This window comes from Stegostoma tigrinum, chromosome 10 (genome assembly GCF_030684315.1).
Source record: "Stegostoma tigrinum isolate sSteTig4 chromosome 10, sSteTig4.hap1, whole genome shotgun sequence".
NCBI classification, from domain to species: domain Eukaryota; kingdom Metazoa; phylum Chordata; class Chondrichthyes; order Orectolobiformes; family Stegostomatidae; genus Stegostoma; species Stegostoma tigrinum.
The window spans coordinates 25,491,463-25,509,185 of record NC_081363.1 but is presented as its reverse complement, the minus strand read 5'-3'; the positions used below and the strand labels follow the sequence as shown (position 1 = coordinate 25,509,185).

The 17,723-nt window shown below is 38.9% G+C and overlaps 1 protein-coding gene across 4 annotated transcripts in view; it reads right to left on the bottom strand.

The window, feature by feature from the left end:
• LOC125455615 (galactocerebrosidase-like) overlaps window positions 1-17,723 on the bottom strand; it is a 65,817-nt gene that overhangs the window by 25,917 nt on the left and 22,177 nt on the right. For 2 of the 4 annotated variants that reach the window (XM_048537809.2, XM_048537807.2), the window contains exon 6: window positions 12,955-12,993. In XM_048537809.2, coding sequence (XP_048393766.1) covers window positions 12,955-12,993 — 39 coding nt within the window. Of the gene's footprint in view, window positions 1-9,509; window positions 9,638-12,954; window positions 12,994-17,723 lie in introns of those variants that run through there. The other 2 variants (XM_048537808.2, XM_059649050.1) reach the window with 2 other exon arrangements.

Below are 17,723 nucleotides of genomic sequence, written 5' to 3'. Positions count from 1 at the left end.
ATATTCAGTATTATTGCTGACATGGTGTCACGGCCCATAGCCTGTGCAGCAGAGTGCCTCAACCATTTCTTGCCATTACATAGACTGAATCGAAATGGTTAAAAGACTGGTACATCAATGCTTCCTCCATGTGTTGTTCAACATGGAGGGTACTGATTCATTAGCCAAGGGAGGACTGGTATCTATAATGCTGGGGACTACTAGAGGAGGCTGGGATAGATCATCCACTTGACACTTCTGGCTGAAGGTCTCTTCAGCCTTCTCGTTTTCAATTATATATTGGGGTCTTTCATCGAGGATGGGATGTGTGTGAATCTCCTCCTACAGTGAGTTTTTTTATTTGTCCACCACCATTCATGGCTGGACGTGACAGGATTGCAGAATTTCGACCTGATCCATTAATCGTGGGACTGCTTAGCTCTGTCTTTCACTTGCTGCTTATGCTGTTGGGTAGGCAAGTAGTCTTGTTGGTAGCTTCACACGGTTGACATCTCATTTCCAGGTACGTCCAGAGCTGCTCATGACATGCCTTCCTGACCTCTCTATTGATCCCGGGGTTGACTCCGGAGCTTGATTATAGTGGCTGAGCTGGGGTTACATTGGGCCATGAGGTTGCAGTTTGTGCTGGAACACAATTCTGCTGCTGTGGATGACGATCATGGATGTCGTCTGGACAGGTTGGATCTGTTCGAAATTTGTCCAATTTAGCATGGTGATAGTCAATGTGAAAGTAAACTTGGTCTCCACAAGGACTGTGCAGTGGTCATTCTTACCGATACAGTCAATGACAGATGCATCTACAGCCAGATTGGCAAGGCCCGGTGTGGACTGTAGGCTAGGTGCCAGCGTAGCCTGGGTTGGATGACCACTGTTGTGAGCTTTAATTTCTGCAACATTGGGCCTTTTAATTTCTAAGATTCTGTAACTGAAGAAGCTGCAACTAAAGCAATTCAAATTCATACACTTGCCACTCTGAGCATTTCCTCCACAGGTTGTTCAACATGGACGATACTGATTCATCAGCCAAGGGACGACAGTACGTGGTAACCAGCAAAGGTTTCCCTACCCACATTTAACCTGAAGCCATGAGACTTCATGGGGTCCGGAGTCAACGTTAAGAACTCAGAGGGCAATTTCATCCTGAATGTGTACCACTGTGCTGCCACCTCTGCTGGATCCGTTCGGCTGCTCGGACATCACGTATCCAGGAATTGTGGCAATGGTGTCTGGACATTACAATTCTGCGAGTAGGACTATGCCAGGCTGTTGCTTGACTAACCTGTGAGACAGATTTACCAGTTTTGATACTAGTCCCCAGATGTTTGTAAGGATAGTTTTGTGGGGTTGACAGGGCTGTTTCTGCCATCGTCTACTCTGGTGCCTCTGGCAGATGAGAGTCAATCATGTTGTGTGGTGGCCAGACCAAATGATAATGACAGATTTCTTTCCCCAAAGACTTCAGTGAGCCTGATGGGTTTTTAAACAATCGAAAATGGTTTCATGGTCTTCAATCAATTCTTAAAATCAAATTCCACCATCTACCATGGAGGGATTCAAACCCAGGTTCTCAGAACATTAGACGATTAATTCAGAGCTTCTGAATTAATTGTCTAGTGATAATATCACTCAGTCATCACCTCCCTGTCCTCCATTTAAGAATGGGATTATAGAAATTCCTGTCAAATGCATACGTGAATGGACCACGGCTAGAAATGCAAACCTGGTGAGTTTTCCTTGAACTCTGTGCTGAAATTAATTTTAAAAACAAATGCAGTCTCTGTCACCTTTAGGAAGACCCAAAGCAGTAATGCAATTATGCAGGCTAAAGAAAGAGCAGTACATCCAATGAAAAGGTGCGACATTGTACTTTTTAAACATTTAAATAATCTAAAATCTTCACAGCACAGACCTAATGTAATACTTTGTTATCAACCTGTATTTCAAAATTTCAACTATTATCTAGTTATAGGCAAGGAAGATGATGGGATAATTTTAATCCTGAGACAAAGTCTAATGTTCTCGGTACATGGATTCAAATCCCACCATAACAGCAAGACTTGAAACGTTAACTCTTTGTTGTTGTTCACGGATCTGCCAGATGTACTGAGTTTCTATGGCACTTTCCATTTTTACTTAGTGTAATCTAAAATTTGTTTTCAACAAAGAAACTGAAGTTGAAAAGCTGTTTTCATAATGGTAATGATAAAACCACCAACTGCTATAAAAATACCGTTGGTTCCCTAAAGTCCTTTCTGAAAAGGAACACAAGTCCTTACCTGTTCAGACCTATATGCAATTCCAGATCTGCCACAATGCAAGTGACCTTTAGATTCCATGAAATAGCCTCGCAAGCCACTCAGTTCAAGGCGATTAGGGATTGACAATAAATGCCGACCTTGGCAGCGATGACACATCCCCACCGAAATTTTTTAAAGAAGTTTCTGCCAACCACAGCTATCGTTTAGTCATTTCAGAATATTAATCTGGAATATTTACTTCAGATGAGTCTAAGGCAATGCACTGCCAATTTAGTAGGCTCTAGAGTGTGGAATATCATACTTAGCATGATTTTGAAACTGACACTGAGATGTGTGGTGTCCAGTAAGAATGAGATAACAGGCAGCCAATCATAACGAAGATTTCTCATGAACAGCAAACCGAGAGGTTTTTGTTTTTGAACATTTTATAGGAAATAAGATCATTAAGACATATAAAAGCTTTCAAGTAGAAGCTACAACAAAAACATTTAAAAAAAGAAGCAACTTTAACTATTATGACAGACAGACCGCCACAATTTCCAACCATATGGAGGGAAGTCAAAGAAACTGACTTGTTGGCATATCTGGCCCACAAGCACTGGCCACCATACCATCAATGGGTCTCAAGAAAGAGCAGTAAGCCGTTTAGTCCATCTGCAAGTTGATATTTGTGGCCTTAACTCCATATACGTATAGGAGATCTGAGGGGCAAGTTTTTTTTTAAGGAAACAGAGGGTGTTAAGTGCCCAGAATATAATACCAGAGGAAGTGGTTTAGGCAGGTACAATGAGAAAGCTTTAGAGGAATCTTGAAGGATATGAGTAGGCAGAGAGTTGGTGGATATGGCCAGCATGGAGACAAAAGGTTTTCAGTTTAGAAAGGCATCACGAATCAGTGCAGTATAGGTGGGCCAGGGAGCCTATTCCTGTGGTACAGTTACTTGTACTTGCTTATCCTCAGTAACCTTAATTCCCTTTGTCAATGAAAACTTGGATTATTTTCAAGGCTGAGTTAAACAATGATCCAGTCTCCAGTGCTCTGTGGAAGAGAATGCCAAGAATAGTGACTCTTTCTATTCTTTGATGACGATAATGATGATGAGAGAAGAAAGTTCCTGCCAATCCCCATCTTAAAAGGGCAATAGTCTGGCGAAGACTTAGTGATCCAAACACCAATTATAAAGGCAAGAGTCTTCAGTGGCAACTGACTCCCCACCCCCAAGAAACTTGCCTAAACAAACTTCAATTATTAAGAGCTGACCAGTAAGTTTCTGAGCAAATCATAGGCCTTAATGCTAGAGTCCTGCCTTGCCAAAAGTCAGAAATTGCATTGTAGAATAACTATTGGTGGCCTGTTCTAAAAGTTTCAATCTGCACAGCTACCACAGTGAGTTAAAATTATCTGCAATACATTCAGAAAGGGAAAAAAACACTTGCACTGTAATGGTCATGTCAAGGAGGAAGCAATGAAAAGAATAAAGAAAGGAGATTGCCATATTATGCCCACTCTTCCCACAATAGTGACTCATCAGGTGAAAGAGGAACAGCGTATCAAGATTGCAACTACTTCTGACCACCAAAAGAAAAACTTCATTGCTCAGAAAGATTCATTAGAATTTGGAAGATCATGCAAGCTGAGTCATTCGATACACTAGCAACTCACCTATCCCAGCTACAATGGCCAGGCCATTGGAGATTAGTTTGGATAAGACATGTAAACAGTTAAATATGACAGTGGTCTTGTCACATGTTATTGTCAGTGGAAATTACTAAAATAAACTTAAAGGTCGGAGCACTAAACAAACAAAAAACAAAGAACTACAAATGCTGGAAAACAGAAATTTCTGGAAAAAATACTGCAGGTCTGGCAGCATCTGTGGAGAGAAGACAGAGTTAATGTTTCAGGTCCAGTGACTCATCTTTAGAATTGATTTTAGTCAGGTTGGTATATATGCTGGAGATGGGGTGTAGAAGGAGGAGGACAGAGGACTATGTGATAGGTGAAGATGGAGTCTGGAGAGAAGGCGGGAGAGAGAGAGAGAGACACAGAAAGAGGAGAAAGTGTGTCTGGTGGTGGCATCTTGCTGGAGGTGCCAGAAATGGCAGCTGAGCAGCCTTTGAATGAGGATGCTGGTGGTATGGTAGGTAGAACATGGGGGACCCTATTGCTGTTGTGGCAGGGAAGAGGGGCTGAGGGCTGGAGTGTGGGAGATGGGTCAGACAAACATGGTGGTGATTGAGAAAGATGATGGACATTTCGGAGGCCTCTTTGTGCAAGCTGGCATTACTGGAACCGATGCAATGAGGACAAATAAACTGGGAGAATGGGATATAGTCTTTACAGAAAGCAGGATGTGACAATTTATAATCACGGTACTATGGGAGTCAGTGTACTTGTAGGGAATACTACGGCCAGCCTATCTCAGAAATGGAAACAGACGTGTTGAGGAAGGGAAGAGTCAGAATTTGACCATGTGAAAGGTGAGGGCAGGATGGAAATTGGAATTGACAAACTTTTCCAATTCTGGACATGAGACGGAAGCAGCAATGTCGTCATCGATGTATTAGAGAAAGAGTTGTGGGTGGGGTTTGAGGTTGAACTGGAACTGGGAAAGTCCCACATACCCCACAAAGGACACAAGCATTACTGGGCCCGCATGACTACACCTTTGACCTTCTCTCTCTCTCTGCGATCCATCTCTACCTATTATTTATTCCTCTCCACAGCTCCAACACAATCTTCAGCAATTATGCTAAACTATTCCTCGCTGAAATCTGTTCTGAAGGGTCACTGGACCCATAATTCTATTTTTCACTTCACAGTTCCTATCAGACCTGATGGAGTTTTCCAGTAATTTCTGATTTTGTTAAAGATTGGAGCCCAAGTTTGAAGAAATTACGTAGTTTATTAATAAAGTCACTAAACAGTTAAAACATACAATGCATGCTGAACAGTATTTCATACTGTAAAAAAGCCCTTGTTTTCCTACAGCAATCACCCAATTTTGCTTTGTTAGTTTTAACAGTCATATTTGCATTAAGTAATCATATTGTCAACATTGCAATCAACTAATGAGCAGCTATTGCAATGAAAAAAAGTGACAAAATATACAGAATTGTTCTTAAAACAATTTCTACTCAAGTACCAGTTTTTTTTGGAGAGCAAATAAGCAAGAAATTCTAATTTGTTTTTCTTAAAAAAAAATCACATTAGAAGACATGCAGGCTTGAATATGTAATAACAAGGTGTTAGGGAGAAGTGTTGAAAATGCCTGTATCCTGTTATTAACAAAGCTGATTCACTATGTACAATTATGACAATATACCATTCATGGCACAAAAATAGAATTTAACACCAAACTTAATCAGGTTTCAGTCAAGCCTATTTTTAAAAAATAAACTTGTTTCACAAATTGATCTGCTCATTAAACATTAGTTTTAACAGTCTTCAGAATACACAATCCATTGCCAAATACTACAAATTTTAGTAAATAGGTCGTCCGTATTCAGTGATCACAAAATCCTTAAACTGGATTACATATGGAAAAACAAGATCTACAAAAGTATTTCCTTTGAACAATAGAAAATTGCCAGTTGTCAACTTACACTATTTATTTTTACTCATTCATGGGAAGTGGGTGTTATTCGGTAGGTTGGCATCTCTAATTGCACTTCAGTAGGTGGTGGTGAGTTGCCTTCACGAACTGCTGCAGCTCACATGGTTTAGGTTCATCTAGTGCTTTTGGGAAGTAAGTTCCAGAATTTTGGCTCAGCAATAATTAAGGAATGGTAATATAGTTCCAAGTCAGGATATGCAGCTTGGGAGTGATCTTGCAGTTGGTGACGGTGCCCTGCTTCTGCTGCCCTTGATCATCTACATTCTACATGATAGAGGTCATGGCTTTGGAAATTACAAAAGATCTTTCACGAGTTACTCCAATGCTTCTTGTAGATGGTACACACTACTGCCACTGTGTGGAGGTGGAGAGCATGAATCTTGAAAGTAGAGTAATGACAATTGAGTGGTCTGCTTTGTCTTTGGATATGTTTATCATTTTGAGTATTGTTACAGCTGTACTCATTCAGGCAATTATACACTATTCTATCAGTTTTGATTTGTGCTTTGTAGATGGTGAACAGATTTTGAGGAGCCAAGGTGGCGAGTTACTCACCAGAGAATTCCAAGCCTTCAACCTTCTCCTGAAATCAAACTATTAATAGTGTTGAACCAGCTTTGTTTCTGGTCAATGGTAACATCAAATATGTTGAACTAGTGTAGGATGGCTACCTTCTCCCTTGTAGGAAGTGGACATTTCCTGTCACTTATGTGCAAGTTACAAGAAACACTTGCTTGACTATTGTCCAGGTTTTGCTGTTTTCAGACATGGGCTGCCTCAGTATCAGAGGAGTTGTTAACAGGGCTGAACAAATCAGTAACCATCGCAACTTCTGAAATATTATGGAGGGAAAGTCATTATGAAGTTGCTGAAGATGTTGGGCCTGGGATACTACTCTGAGCAACTCCTGCCGTGATGTCCTGTAGCTGCGATGACTGACCTCCAAGAACCACAACAGCCCTCCTTTGTGTTAGCTATGACTACAAGCAGCAAAGGTCTTTTCTTCCAACTTCCACTGACTCCAGTTGAACTAGGGGTCCTTGAGGCCACCTTAACAAAATATTGTATTGATGTCAAGGGCAGATTCCCTTACTTCCCATTTGATGTTCCATTCTTTTGTTCATGATCGGACCCAGTCTGATGAGATTAATAGTGCAGTGCGCCAGGTGGAACCCAAACTGTACATCAGTAAACAGATTATCATTGACGAAGTACCAGTCAATATTGCTGTTAACGACAGCTTTCAAAGCTTTGCTGACAACTGAATGTAAACTGATGAGGCAGTAATGGGTCAGGTCAAATTCATCCTATTTTTGCATACTGGATACACCTGGGCAATTTTACATGTTGCCAGGTTGATACTAGTATCATAAATTTTACTGAAACAGCTCACTAAGGGCACGAATGGATCTGGAACACTTCACAACTATTGCCACAATTTTGTAAGGGCCCACAGCCTTTGCAGTATCCAGTACCTTCAGCTGTTTCTTGAAATCATGTGGAGCCAGCTAATAGATATACATGCTGGCATTCAAGATGATGGGAATCTCAGGAAGAGGTTGAGATTGATCATTCACTCAGTACATTTGGCTGACAATGCTTGCACATATATACTGTATGCCCCTACTGTTGTAAAGGAGGCCATTTGTGGAGGTCCCCTCAAGTGAGTTATTTTAATTGCCCACCACTATTCACAAGTGGATGTAGCAGAACTCCAAGGCATAAAATCGATCTGTTGTTTATGAGATTACTTAGCTCTATCACACGCTGGTTAAGCTGCTTGGCATCTAACTAGTCCTGTGCTGTACTTTCAGAGTGACACGCCATTAGTTGGTCATTCAGCATGGCGATTGTGTTGTACAACACAATGGAGCTACCCAAAATGTGAATGTCAAGCCCAGTGATAATGTCACAAAGAAATGCATTTACTACAGCCAGTTTAAGTCTTTTGCTTGTTTTCCTGAGGTTTGGTGATGTTAAAATTAAAACAGTTAACAATTTTAATTGAAAATTAAAACAAAAGGTGTGTGTTATCTTCTCTGTAGTTACTTTTTTGAGTTCTAATTTTCACCCAAGTTTGGATGGCAAGAGTTACAGCCAGAAAACTAGACAACCTAACATGTATAAATTAGCAAAATACTCAAAAGGACTACAAACAAAGCAGCACTTTTCTCAACTTCTCAAAATACCCGACACATTTTTCTTTCACATGTATAATACAGTGCAACATAACAATGTGTGTTCAATGTATGATTCAAATATATGTTGCATTGTTTCTGGCATTTTTGCATATGTGAGATCCTTTCAAGAAAGAGATGGATAGAGCTCTTAAAGATAGTGGAATCAAGGGTTATGGGGATAAGGCAGGAACAGGATACTGATTGTGGATGATCAGCCATGATCATAATGAATGGTGGTGCTGGCTCGAAGGGCTGAATGGCCTACTCCAGCACCTATTGTCTATAGTCTGTATATACTAAAGCTCTGGCATATATTCAATGTTGCAATAACTGACATGTAAACTGAACTTGGAGAATTATGTCAATCATAGGGAAATGTGGGCTCAGGCTGCAATAGGTACTTGCAAGAGAAGGAAGTGAAAGGATAAGAACGACAAAAGAAAAAAAGACATGAGAGCAAATAAAACAAAAAACAGGAAGAGAAAAGAGGAGGAAAGAAGGAAGTACGAAGAAAGAGAGATAACAGTTTGACACTAGTGGTTGAAACACAGCATTTACATGCCAAGCTAATAGACAGTCATCTAATTTATTGGCTCCCTGTAAGAGTTCAGTAGAAGAATTCAGAGGATTGGATTTCAAAGGAGATATGGTGAAATAGTGAGTTAATGATCTGGGACATGGATTTAAATCTCTCCATGGCAGATAGTGGAATTTCAATTCAATAACAACATCTGGAATACAGGGTGACCATGTAACCACTACTAATTGTTGTAAAGACTCATCTGGTTCATCAACATTCTTATGGAAGGAAATCTGTCACTTTACCACGTATGGCCTACGTGTGACTCCAGACCCATAGTGTGTAGTTGATTCTTAAATGCCCTCGGGATAATTAGGAGAAAAGGAAAATAAATGCTAGCCTTGCCAGCAGTGGCCACATCTCATGAACAAATTTTTTTAAAAATCAAGAGTTTTCAAAGCAGGTTTTCTTTTGTGGATTCTGAGCATTCGGCAGTCAGATTCCTTTTGACAGGCATCAAAAGGATAGTTAAAAAGGCAGAAAAAATTCACGTCCATGTCAGAAACTTTAGCTGATTTGGAAAGGAGCCAAACTCAGCTAACGATATTCCTTTTTCAGTACACGCCTTGGAGCCAGGCCAGCACAGAACAATTCAAAATATGTTCTTGAAGACACTCCTTTAATATTCAATTTCATTTTTGCTCCACGGTCAATATTTTTGTTTAATCTCCATTCCTTTCATTCATTACATAAACAAACAGGAATACTTTTTTAAAACTACTGGAATTGAACAGAGCAATCCTAATGAATGCAGTCAATCCAAACAGGCTTTCATTAGCATCCTGTACATTTGAAACAAAATTTGACCCCAGGACACAAAAACGATAAATAACATGGGTTGAAAATTCTTACACAATTTAGCCCTAAAAACTTACCCTATAACTTCAACTGCATCATTTAGGTATGGATCAACTAACATATCACTTGCGATCCCCCAAGTTCCATCAGCAGCAATAATACCAACATTCTTTAAACCAACTTTATCCAGAGACTTGCGTAGCACCTTTGCAACAGATAAAAACAAAAATCACTGGACTATATATAGAAAATGTACTAAATATCTACGCTGCAAATTCACAAACTGTTAGTAGCAGAACCAAGATCAAGCCAGTTAACTGCATAAAGCATAGTGATCTCCCTTTGTTGTTTACTGATGATTTTCTGTGGTTCATATTAACAGTTCTTAAAATGTAGTTATAATTAGATACAAAGCTATTTTTGATAAAGTGTCCATTTCACTTATTATAGCATCTGTAGAAAACATGTTGAGTGCCTAAGGAGAAGCACTGGGTTCTTGAAGAACACTTCTTTACAAACTGATGAAACAAATCCTCTCTGTTGATCTCTTTATAAGAGAAAATAGCCTCAACACCACTTAATACTGCACTAACTTTGCTTTCTGTTTAAATAATTGACTAAAGAGCCAAGAGGGCACCACCACAGATATAAAAGTAAAAGCAAATGTTAGGAAATGCCAACAAAATGCCACCTGGGGTCCAAAAAGGCTGAAGATTGGAGGAGGAGGCTACAGAAAGAGGGGTAAGGAGTCTCAAACCTGAAAGATGTCAGAGTTGAACAAATAAACTGCAAAGAATACTCAATCCATTGTGATAAGGTTGCATGGACAGGTCTGCTACAGTAATTTAATACCTTCAAGCGAATGAAAGAAACTTGAAAAAAATTAAAACTAAGAAAAGGAAAGATACTATGGATATATAATAGAAGCCAGAGACAACAGCAGCATTAATCATCGATTAGACAAGATTTTTCCTTGCGTTTTGCAGTAATGCAGAGGATTTGGAAGAGTCTCCACATACATGACAGTCGTGTTCAAGACTTCTACATTTATTAAAAAAGAGTCAAGAGAGTTAGGAGGAAAAACAGAACCAAAGTTTGGCATGGGGTAGTCTTTAAGAGTGAAGACAGGCTTTACAAATCAAGGGAAGATTTCAAGGCCAGAAGAGTTGCTAGATTAAAAAAAAAACTTCAAGATGGTACATGCATTACAACAAAGGCTATGGCAATCCTGCTGTTGTGCTGAAGACTTGCTCCAGAACTTTAAACCACTACTATAGCAAAATTTTAATACAGGCCTCTAGCCAACAAAACAGAGGATCACAGCTGTTTCAACATCGATTTTTCCTCCTAATCCTTGATTCCTCTACTGATCAAGAGTGTATCTCAGCATTAAATATGTGAAGAACTCTGCCCACACAAGTCTCTGTAGCAAGGAGTTCCGAAGATTCTCACCCTCAGAAGAAACTCCTCCCTATCAAAGTTAGAAGTGGGGATTTCCTAATAAATTAGGAATAAAACTAAGGACACAGCAACAGTCGTCTTCAAGAGAAAATAAAAATCTCATCGCTACTTTCGTTAGCCTTTCAAAACACCCACCAACAAAATCTTTAGTCAACTCTGACCAGGAAATTAAAGGTCACTCGTTTTCCGTGTCCCCAAAGTCTTTCCCTCGCCTATAAAGCTCAAGCCAAGAGTGTGACAGAATACTGCTCTTGCCAGAATAAGTGCGCCTCCAACATTCAAGAGGTGTGACACCATCCAAGGCAGGACAGTTTGACTGATCAGCACATAAACCGACCACCCATCACCTAAACTCTCCCCCTCCATTGCCAGTGCAACATTGATGCAATGCACATTCACTAAGACTCCAGAAATCATACCATTGATAACATGTGACCCACTAACTTCCAGAAAGGCAAGCATAAACTTGAAAATATATTGCTGTTCCTTCAGTATTGCTGGGTCAAAATCCTGTAACTTGCTGCCCAACAGCACTGGGCTACATCCACGTTACATTCAGGAGCAACACTGAACCATCACCATGCAACAGTTAAGAGGAAATAAAGTAGCCAAGAACACAGCTTGACTGAGAAGCTGCATGAAAGTAAATTGCTTAGAAATATCCTATCAAATACTTTGAAAAAGTGTCCACTGTATTATGGATCGATTCATTAAGTGCTCATGAGCAGCATCACAGAGGTGTTGTATGGGCAAGGTTTTCACAGAAGAAAAAGTTATTGGCAGCGCATTGCTTTTCAGTCAGTGCCTTTTGAAAGATGTGGCAGAGTCATATGGCATGATGGATTCATCAGGAATATTTTGTTACCGCACAACAGTTTTGTGATACAGAACACCATTTGTAATTATTACCTAGTTCAAAAAATGGTGGCATAGCTAAGAAAAATGGCTTTAATTAACTTTGGTGAACTGAGGTATACGTTTACAAAACAAAATGGCGCTGATTCTAAATCTAATTAGTGTTTCTTTGTTATGTCACAAAGCCAAACCAATATCAAATAATCATACAACTGATTGGAATATAATTCCAAAAGCAAGCACAAAACTAAAAGTCACTTCCTTTAATAACGATAATACCCATTATTTAAAGAACTGAAATGGTCCAACTTATGCTGACTTAATCAGACATAGCACAGTTGACCAACTGACAAACCCTCACTGAAATTTCAGTTTTTCTGAAAGCAATGGTCAAAAACAGATAACAATAAGTTGCTAGTCTTCATTGACTACTTGATGAATGAAGATTTAACAGTTAGTTACATATCATATTCACGCCCTTTCTCTCAAAAACACACAATAGTTCACCTAAGTTTTGCAGCAAAAATAGCTACTTGTATCTTTTGCCATTTTACCACAAAGGGTGAACAAATGAGCTGTCTACTTTAGTATTAAGGCAATGACGATCATTTGTTAAAGACTGCGCATTCATCTGATTATTCAAAAGTCAAAATTTGCCAAAATTAAAATCTTACCACGTCACAGAAACAATGCCTCTCCTAACATGAATGGCCACTGTATTGAAAATTACTTACTTTTGGAACAAAGGAGCAAATTTTGAGAGATATTTTAACCTATTACTTCAAATTCATGAAATGAATGTGATTTTCTACAAGTTCTACAAAGAAAATGTTTTAATCCAATGGACAAAACAGCGCAATAGCAGCAGCGCTCCTTTACCACAAAACAGAAACGTTACTGTAGCTAGTTCTAGTTACAATTTTATTATAGCGAATGACAATGTTGGACCACACAATTTCAAAACCAATTATATTTTACATAATGAGAACTAAATTAATTGTATATTTTATTGTTTGTTCAGCCTCAATGCTACAATTTGAAAAATGATCTTTCCAAAACAAGATATTCACAAAATATGTATTCGGTAAATCTCTCACAGATGGTCAGCATACAGAGAAATGTGTCCTTGTGAAGTTCATTTTATATGTATAAAATCAAAAGTGAAAATAATTAAAAGTTTAGCATCAAGAAATATTCTACACTTACCTCAATGTACTTTCTGTCAAATGCTCTCTCATTCCAAATCTAAAACAGAAAACGCAATTAAATTCCATTTTTATCTACAGATATTTTTAAAGTCAAAATACTTTGTTCTCAAAAGCAATGTCATGCTAAATCCATGAAGCAGCAACAACTTTAAGAATAGTACCAAAAACCAGACAGATTCAGCTACATCCTGCATGCCAAACTAAAATTGGTAATTTTGTTTTAAATTCCAGAAATCAGAAGCAGCTTTGCTGCATGTGCAGATTTATAGGAAAATGCACAGACAGCATTATTCCAAGGATAATTGTTAAAATAAAATTCCTTTTGCTGATTGACATTCATGCCTGGAACCAGTGTACTTCCAGGATCAAGGACAGTCTCTAGTAAATCAGGTAATCTCTCTGCCTCATAAGTTTGCATGGAGTGCAAGAATACTCCGAGACATTCATATAGAATCACAAAAGCTACAGCAGAGGCTGTTATTTGACCCCTCCACCCCCATGTTGAATTTAGCTCAATAATCACGTTTCCATGTCCTTTGGAGCCGAAGAAATTTTACAATATGGAAAAAAGGCAAATCACTTAATCATGTCAGCACTTCTAAACCCACTTCTCAGCACATGATCCACAGCCTTGCAGGTTACCACACGTCAGGTGCAAATCCAAAGGAATCTTTGAAACGAATTAAGGGTTTGTCTTCACCAAATAACCAACCTGGTAATGAATTCCAATATCCGCACCCTCTGGTGAAAGTTTTTCTCATGTCACTTCTAATTCTTTTTCCAAACAGCATAAATCTGCATCCCTAATAATTGACCTTGTTGCTATGGACAACAAGTCTTTCCAATCTGCACTATCTAGGCCCCTCATTGAAATTTACCAAGTCACCCATCAGCCCTCTGTTTTATGGAAATAAGTCGAGCCTCTTCAATCTTTCCCCCATAGCTGCATTTTGAAAATCTCTGCTGTATCCTTTTTGGAGTAATTATGTTCTTCCTGCAAAGCAGTGACCAGAACTGCGCACAAAATTCCAGTGGTGACCTAACCAGTATTTTATACAGTTCCAAATATCTTACTATCATCTTCCCAACCCCAATCAATTCTTCATACTCCCTAGTCAGAAAATTCACAATGTTTGTAAAGCACGACCTTTCTTAACAAAACCATTCTAACTGTTCCCAATTAATCCTGGTCTTTCTACCAAACAATTTATCCTGTCTCTCAGAATGCGTTCTAATAATTTGCTTATAATTGTGTGTGACTTGCTCCTTGCAGTTTTTCTAAACAAATATACAACGTTTGCAGACCTCCAATCCTCTAGTACCTTGTCTACATCCAGCAACAATTAGATAATGATACTCAGAGCATCCTCGTGGTACTCCCTGGCATCTTTTACCAGACCAGGATACAATCCATCTTGCCCTGGTGATTTATTCATCTACAAAGGTGGTCAGTTCCTCCAGTACATCCTCTTGCATCACGCTTATCATAGCTCCTATTCCACATTCTTCCATTTTCATATGAATGTCTGCAACATCCTTACTTCGTCATCTTCACAAAGGATGACGTACTCATGAAGAACCTTGACCATATCACTGGTATCCCCACACAAGTTACCATATACACATCTCTGATCAAGCCTACATTTCCTTGGTTACCATCTTGCTCTGAATGTACTGATAGAACATTTTTGTGTTTTCTGATTTTACTTGCTTTTTTTTTTTTTACACACTTTCCTATTTTACTTAACCTCTGTACTTATTTCTAAACAAAAATCATTCATGGGATATTGTCATCGTTTGGTCACGCCAGCATTTATTGTCTATTCTTAATTAAGTTTTTGTGATGTGCAGCCCTTTCTTTCTTAGAAAAAAAAGGGGAAAAAATTTAACCTACCCTGGATGAACAGGAGGCTCTAGATTTGGCAGTGCTACCCTTTTTCCTCGGTGTGGCGGGGTGGGGGGGGGGGGGGGGGAACGTCTTACATTCTGCCCTCAGAATCCTGCTTTGAGTGCCTCCCACTTATTTGTCACTGGCTTTTCTTCAAGTAGTTGCATGCGGTTTGCCTTCGCCGGATCACCTTTCAGCTTTGTAAAATATGCGTCTCCTCACAACTTGGAACTTTTTACTCATTTCCGTCTCTGTCGCTTACCATAAAGAAACTAAATCTAACCGTATTATAGTCACTATTTCTAAACTGACAATCCACTGCTACATTTCCTAAAGTTGAACCTAGAGTTGTATCCCATGTTGTTGAGTGCTCTCTGTTCTCTTGAATGTAGTACAAGAATTTTGTAGCCTCTGTGCCTGTCACACTATTCATATCCCAAACGATACTACAGCAGTTGAAGTCTCCAATTACTATTGCCATTTTTTAAAAATCACACGCAGAAATTAACAATCATATTTGCTTTTTTTTTTCCCCCGTCTTCCATTTGCTGTTTGGGTGTATATAATGCACTCCTAGCAAAGTGCTTAACCCACATGGCCCGATTTAATGAGTCAATTAGTGTATCAGTTGTCTCAATTTCAACTGATTCCTTCATAAGTCATATTACACCCAACAGTATCATCTCATTTTCTATGCAATCTTTTCAAGCATATTATTATACACTTCTGGAGCAGATGGGATGTTAACCCAGGCATCCTGGTTCAAAGGTAGGTATACTACCAGTGCACCACAACAGTGCCTACTGGCCTCTTATATTCACTTTATAAACACTTTCAGATATTGCCAATGGCCCTCAGGTGGGGTGGTTCCATAGGCAATAACAATACTTAAGTTACAGATTTCTGGGTGCTACTCCGAGTCCAAGGTTACTTTGTAATCAGGCCTGTAATCTCATGACTTGCAGAAGACTTGTTTGTCCTTCCCTCTTCATACAAAAGGGCTCAATTGATTGTTAGGTTAGGTGAATAATGAGTATGGGAGGAGCAAAAGTTTAAAAACAAATACAAAATTTCTGACATATTGGAGTACTGTCCTCGACCAATTTGAACATATGTTATTATGGAAAGAATGGTTAGGAAATAGTGAGCTGGTCGATCAATCCTTCTTTACAATTGTGATGTTCTAAGCACCATTCTACAGCACCCTTCCGGAACCAATGTCACCAGCAGCCATGAAATGGTCACAGAAAGATAAGTCATCCAAGGTAAATTTATGGACACAAAAAAAAGGAAAATTTTTCTGCCCTTTACGTGATCAAAACTAGTCTAGGAGAGCACACTGGTCATGATTTATATTGCTTAGCATTCTACAACTATTTGTACCTCTGTCCCTACCAGGGACTATGTTTGACTTTCTCGGTGGAAGAATGGATGTTTACTTTGTTTGATGTTCATTTATCTTTCAATTCTCAGTAACAGAACAAACATATATCTTTCATATTCAGATATTAACTTCTTTCCCTGATATCAATGTACTCCCTGTTTATTCATCGCAAAGAGCAGGCAATGAGCTTGATACTGAGGAATAAAAGCAAAGGCAACTGATGGATAACAATCAATTGAGCCTTTTTGTTTCGAAAGGGCATAAAGAGGAAAGGAAAGTCAAGTTTTCTGCAAATCACAGGATTACAGGCATCTTAGAAATGTGTAACACAGGGGACTGTACGCGCTTATTCTTTGAAAGAACTGGCTTATTTAAGTTCCTCACCCCAGTGATTTCCCAATGACTCTGCAAATTAGTTCCCTTCAAAATAAACATCCAATTGAATTTTGTAAGTTCTCCTGGAGTTGTGAATTTATCATCCTTTTCAAGTTATAACAGCCCTCTGACAAAATGTGAAAGGCAACGTCTGAGCTCTGAACTATTTAAATGGGTATCTAACTGTGTCAATAATTTGGCTTATCATTAATTGTATCTTTTTATGTCCTTTCACTTTAATGATGTGCCAAATAAAATCTGACGGTTTTGTGCCTCTGAATTTGTGTTAAGTTTTTTTTGTCTCCAATAATGCCTGACTCCAATCTTATTCTGCAAAACCTGAAAGAAATCCCCAAAAACAGATTTTTAGATTAGTAACTAAAAAGTAGGTTTAAACGATTCATTACAATATCTTGTATCTATTTGACTGATTTAAATGTGAACTCTAAATTGAATGAAAACTATATGATGCGTCATGAAATAAAACACCAAGGCTTGTCACAGGAATATTGTGAAGCAAAGTACGGCATCATGTAATACAAAGCACTGTTAGACAGTTGAGTAAAGATTTGATCAAAGATGTTGATTTTAAGAAATCTCAAAGGAGGAGGCTGAAATAGAGACATGGAGGTGCATAGGAACGGTAATTCAGGGACTAGGGCTGAGGAAACTGAAAATAGGGCCAACAATAATACAGCTACTAAAAATCAGGGATCCCTAAGAATCAGAACAGTTCAAATATTTTGGAGGGTTACAGAGAGGCTTTGACAAAGAACAGTAAGATCAAATATGGCAAAGGTGGCAGGCAGATTGCAACAGGAGCCAAGAGAAATTGAGAGGGGTGAGACCTGGGGAGGGATTTAAAAAGAATGATCAGCAGGAGCCAACGTAGGTCAAATGCACAAGGGTCATTGGAACATGGTGCAGTGTTTTAGATAAGCTCAAATTTACTGAGGAAACTAGCAACGGGTGCAAATACAGAGATAACAAAAGGTAGGAACAGGAATTTCAGTAGCAGACTAGCTGAGACAGGAGTCAAGTTGGTTGATATCAGAGGTAGAAATAATCTGTAATAATGATGGCAAGAGTACAAGAATGGAAGTTCATCACAGGTTCAAAT